Here is a 6,000-nt window from a genome sequence, read left to right as displayed (position 1 = left end):
GCAGTTTAGTTAAGATTAGGTTTAGTTTAGAACCGTTTAGAACAGTTTTATTTTATAATCAGTTGGTAGTTAATGTATAATGTATAATAGTAAATGTAGGACGTAAACTTAAGTGCAACCTTTAAGTGTCTTCCCTTATAAAGAAAATGTGTTCAATTTGTTATAAAAAGTAATTAATTAATAAGATTCATATTTTATTACATATACAAGTTACAAATCGCAAGTTCAAAGTTGTTTCCTCTTTGTCCTGTTTTCTACGGTTTTCTATCAAACGCAGCTGTCATATAGTTTGTTTACTACTGGCGCGCTGTCTACTGGGCCAGGCTTCAATCAGTTGTGCCGTGCGTGCCGAAGATGGCGACATGTGTGTGTTGTCAGTTATGATGGTGAAGTGGAAACTTAGAAGGTTTGTGATCTATTGAAATGTGTACAGTGTATAATGTCAGAACAAAGACGTGCTACATTAACACCGTTTGGAAAGAGTGATAAAAAATCCAGCAAGTCACCTCAAAAAACTGTTAGGTTAACCTTTACTTTATCTGATCCCAATGAAAATTCGTGTCCTGTGTTCGACTATGTTGCAGCTGTGAAGACGGAAGAGGTAAGTTATAACTGAAAATGGTAACGATTCTTGTTCAAACGCATGGATTTAGTAAACCTGATACTATATTTTAACTTGGCAATAGGTTGTCCTTCAGAACAATTCCTAACCCTAGTAAATATTGCTTTCCCTCAGAGGTTGTGATAGTCCCAGTTTCAGCAATCTTAACATTAACTTTTAGCTTTAGGAACAAGTGCTGCATGCCCCCCATTTACTGTAAAGTAATATGCTATTCTGTGTCGCCATATGCATGACTGTAATGCTATTTTAACAATAGTGGACGTGTCAAATGTCTAGATAGGCCAATTTTTAGGTTAGGTATTTTATCTTCTCAATTTCACAGAAACCCATTGCATTTTTATCCTTTCTACCACGTACAAGCCTAGTCATTGTGAATGTCGTGTCCTATATTGTATTTCGATCGATCTTTTTCTCCTGGAAGGGAGATTTAAGACAGTATTCCCAGGATTTGCCGCCTACCTCGTCCTGGGCGTTCCTCGCGCTATCCTTGTAAATTATTTCTATAATACATGACAATAGCGATAAAGGCTAGTTTTCTAGTCAATATTGGTTGAAACCTAATGTTTTTGTTCCGTATTAGCCTTCGTGTTAACTGTCATTAACCCCAAATCACAAAGTTAACGTAAATGTCTGGTTTATACAGACTCCTCTCTACTGAGCAAACCCACATCATTTAAAATTTTTAACGTTGATAAATCAGATTATTTCCGTGGTGTGTTTTAATATTATCGTTTCCACATATGCATAATTATTATCGTTTAAGTAGTTTAATTACTTTTTTATACAAGCTGTTACCGCCAGAGCGCCTTTATGATCACCATTTTCATAGTTTTGTCCTAACTTATGTTCTATTTGTCTCAAATAACATATCTATGTAGGGTTTCAAGGAATTTTGTCGAAATAAATTAATTACCCCTCCCCCCTCCCCCACATTGACAATAAATTACCTTTCACTTGCCTCTGTGGCACTGGCACTACAGTGACTCTTCAAAGAGTTGAAGAGTTTTAAACTGTTTGATTGTAGAATCATGCGAGTTTAGCATGATTTAATTAATTGTATTAATTTATTATATTGAAATTGATTAATAATGCGTAATCAATTTAATTTGGATTTTTGTAAACCTTATCTTTGCTGATGTAGGCTATTTGGTTTGCACGATATAAACAAATTGAAATCAATTGAATAAGACGTATATTTATAACTATTGTCACTACCTTGTTACTATCTGTATAACAATTATATTGTTATTGTTGCCTTTATTCACTATTTATATGAATTCAATCAATTTTAATTAGTACAATAGGTACTCATCAATAATGTAATTTTGTTATATTTCCCAAACAATTTTTAGTCGTTACGATTATTGTATCTTTAACGACTCGGTTATTTTTAGATTTTAACAATAGTAATTACCCGAGTAATTAATTAAACTAATTACTACGTTCACTTTTAAGCTACGCGCCCGTTTTCCTTTTTCACGCGTGACTCGCGTAGTACAACTTCAGATGTGTACGTGATTTCAGATGTGTCTCAAATGCATACCTGAAGTTTTTTATTACTTGCGTATTGTGTGAAAATGAAACTTGCATTTTTATTACAAGGGTTTTTTATAAGTAGGGAGGGTAAGTGAAGTGGAGGGGGTATTAGATATGAGGGGGAGGGTTTATTGTACCTTGGTCCCGTGGTGTCGCCGAGTTGGAGAGAGATAATAAATGATTGAAGCGAGGGTCTGGCGGCTGACATTTCGTTTGGACTTTGAGGTTGGAATAGCGCGAGCAGACATGATGGAAATATAGCGACCATCTTTGTTTCGTACGTAACAATCGCTAGCGTTCGTACATCGCCATTTCATCTAACCTCAAATGTTGTCTGCATAATGTAAATAAACAAAGTGAGATGCATTGACGTGCTGAAATGTAAACGTGTTAAATTACGCGTAGCTTATTGTTTGAGGCTAAAAAATAAGAAATAAGATGAGAAAGTTTAAATTGGTAGTTTTAATGGAGGAGTTTAATATAAAAATGAAAACTCCTTAATGCAGAGATTTATTAAGTGAGTTAATAAAATGGTAGTTCACATTTTTTTAGTAAAAAAATTTGCCCATTAACTTGTATATAGGTTAACTTAATATATTTTATTGGAAAATTTGTTCTAATGGGTAAAATAACTTAAGTTAGGCTAATTGCTAACTTATTAGAACGTTTTAATTTATAAGTTAAGTTAGGTAAGTAATTTGATTTTATACTTTGGTATAATTTTATTTTAATAATTTAACTTAAGTTTTATTATTTTAATTACCTAATAACTAAAGGCAAGTAATTATAGGTCTAAAATTTCGATATCTTAATTTTAAAAGTAAAATATTAAATTATTTCAGTTATCAAGTTTAATTAAACTTAACTTAAGTTGTTGTTGCACATTTTTGTAAACATTGTGCCTAAACTTAAATTTAGTGCTTCAACAAAATTTACAAAACTGCATTAAGTTAATAAGTTTTAACCAACTAAATCAATCACTAACTTAAGTTAATTACCTTATGTATCCAATCAGATTAAATATTATTAACTTATTTTGATTATAATTTGATTCGATTTAAAACAAATCAAATAATTTTACTGTGCCAAAGTAACAATAAGTTAATAAGTTTAGGCCTACAATTTGCATTAACTTAGCTACCGTCACAACAGTACAAAAATACTAGCTTAAGTTATACCTCCTAAGCCTAATAACAATTAAGTTACATACATAGCCTATTAACCTATTAAAGTTTTCAAAACATTTGAGGAATTCTTGGATGCTGTACTTAAGTTTAACAGGTTATAAATACTAAACTTAGCAATTCATGTTTTAACTGCTTTTTTTAATTTTGAAAGGCTTGGTTCAAACTTAAGGGGTAAGGGAAGTGAGTTTAAAAGCTTTATGCCAATGTACGATGTGTGTTTTTTGAAAAAAAGAAGTTTCATGTTTAAGAATTGACAAATTAAGTTAATTGCACAATGTGTATTGATTTTTAGTAGGCCTAGAGAAGTCAAAATCAGAAAAGTTTTGTTTTAAAAAGCAAAGATTCTAGAATGTAGGTGGAGGGAAAAATATAGCCTAACTTAGGAAGGAGGAAAAATAACTTTATCACATTAAATTTAATTTTACCATAACTTAGACCTAGGATAAAACAATAAAAACATTTATAAAGTAGTTTCTTTATTTTATCCCTAACTTAACTAACTTATCCCTAACTTAGTTTTAAATTTGTGCTAAGTTACTGAAAATGGAAGAAACTTAAAAAATTTTCTAACCGTTAGGCTATTAGTTTTAGTTAAGCCTATTGTTTGTTTTGATAACTTTTTTCAAAAATATATTTTAGTTTTTGGTTGAATAAGCTTATTACAGTTTCATTTATTAAACGTCAATAGAAACATAAATAGATCATAACTCTATTTGATGTTTACGGAGTATGCCTAACTGTAAGTTACCCGCCTACGAATGAATGTAGAGGCTTAAAGCGACTTTTCCAACTGCCTAGCGTTCAAACAGGCTGAGGATGGTTAGGCCTACTTTTTAAGCTAGGACTCTGATTTATCTTACTAATATTATAAATGTGAAAGTTTGTGTGTTTGTTTGAAGTTCAATTACGCATAAACCACTGGACGGATTGGGCTGAAATTTGGCATGATGGTAGCTTACATTCCCGATTAACATATAGGCATACTCTTATCTCAAAAATCCTTTCGGGCTCCGCCCCAGTAATTCCCCATGTTAACCGAGTATTCATATTTAAAGGGAAAGAATTTAGTCAGCTGTTTCAACTAAAAAAGTTGGTTCTACTTCTATGATATGGAAAAGAATTAAAAAGTTATAAATTTGATTTACCAACAGGGTGCAGCACTATATTTTTTTTACATTTATGAAAACAGCTAATTTGAACTAAGCAGCAACAAAAAACTGTGATTCACAATGAGAACTGTCAAAGTAGGATTGTTTACAGTTATGTTTATGTTTTTCATTTCATGAATAATTTGTGATATTTTGTGAATTGTTGATAATTTATTTTTCTCTATTGTTTAGGTGAAGTGGTAGAACATTATGGCTATGGTAGATGTAATACTATAGAATACTGTAAATTTATAATAAAATTTTACTTTTAAAGGCAATAAGTTAAATAATTCAATACTAAGATTAAGTTAAAAGGCCTATGGAGTACTATGTAAAAAATATTCGAGACCTCCATTTCATTAAGCTACAAAGTGAAAAAACTAACTTACAAAGAATAAAAGTTAGAAGCACTGTCGGTCCCAAAAAATCTGCAAACTGTTAAAATTAGCATATAGAGCCAAATTTAATGACCTATAAATCTTTTCAAAAATATTGACATCGAATTTGGCTCAAGTATTTTATACAACTTTATCATAGACCAAAATTATCTGACGGAGAAATACTATGCTTTCTCAAAGACCAGCTGGTTTAAATTTACTGGAGCCTTTGCCTAGGCTATTAATTGGGCACTGAATATTTTTGTGGACAGTTAACTTACAGGTATATCCAATCAAAGTTAATCCTTGGTCGATGAAATTACTGTAGCCAACAAGTACCAAAAACATTTCAAATAGCTATAATTTGTGAAGGAAATTTTTTTGACTTTCACTATGGCTTTAAAATGCAAAAAATTATTGATTGGGATGTCTATTTAAACAACTCTTTGATTTAACTTTCAAAATTGTCTCTGTGTGAAATTTAAGTAGGTAACTTGGATGTTTTAAGAATATCTGTAGGATTATAAGCAATATAGGCCTAAGTTAGATAATGGCAGTTTATTTTTGTGATTTCAGCGGAAGAAATTAAAGAAGCATAGAGAAGAAAAGGATAAAAAACCCAATGGATGTCTCGATCCTTTTGAAGATAACGACGAAGACGTCAAACGTATTGCCCGACAATTTGAGGCCAAATATGTAAGTTTAGACTTAGAAGTTATGCAATTGAATATTTACAAAAGGAATACATTAGGCCTAATCTTAGTTACAAAAAATACCCAAACTGTTATCGTTACCAGCACCAGCAGAGCCACCAACTAACCAGTTTTTATTTTTTTATTTTCTTTAGTCTGTTTTTATTTTTGGGTGTGAACAACTTGATAAATAAGTCTTACCTTCCATGTTTGGATAACTAACTAACAGTCTTAATTGTCAACAAGAGAAACATAGGTACCTAAGGTAAAGAGTTCCTACATCATGTAGCCTACTAGATATTGGATATTCATCCAACTAGAGATGGGAATTACCCATTACTTTTGAGAAACGTGTTACACCGTTCCATTACAACTTGGTAACAGGTTACAGTAACCTGTTAATTTTGTAACCTGTTACAGGTCCGTTCCTCCACCGTG

At 31.6% G+C, this 6,000-nt stretch overlaps 1 protein-coding gene across 4 annotated transcripts in view; it reads left to right on the top strand.

Moving 5' to 3' along the window:
* Positions 1-352: 352 nt before the first annotated feature.
* LOC128987245 (ubinuclein-2-like) overlaps positions 353-6,000 on the top strand; it is a 28,507-nt gene continuing 22,859 nt past the window's right edge. For 3 of the 4 annotated variants that reach the window (XM_054408001.1, XM_054407999.1, XM_054407998.1), the window contains exons 1-2: positions 353-601; positions 5,447-5,566. In XM_054408001.1, the coding sequence (XP_054263976.1) occupies positions 440-601; positions 5,447-5,566 (282 nt within the window). In that variant the 5' untranslated portion in view covers positions 353-439. Of the gene's footprint in view, positions 602-2,309; positions 2,384-5,446; positions 5,567-6,000 lie in introns of those variants that run through there. The other variant, XM_054408000.1, reaches the window with a different exon arrangement.

Source organism: Macrosteles quadrilineatus, unplaced genomic scaffold (assembly GCF_028750875.1).
Source record: "Macrosteles quadrilineatus isolate MER2022 unplaced genomic scaffold, UCM_ALF_1.0 Scaffold_2__2_contigs__length_208266976, whole genome shotgun sequence".
Classification (NCBI taxonomy): domain Eukaryota; kingdom Metazoa; phylum Arthropoda; class Insecta; order Hemiptera; family Cicadellidae; genus Macrosteles; species Macrosteles quadrilineatus.
The sequence above is the reverse complement of the archived record's forward strand: the minus strand, read 5'-3'. Positions and strand labels throughout refer to the sequence as shown.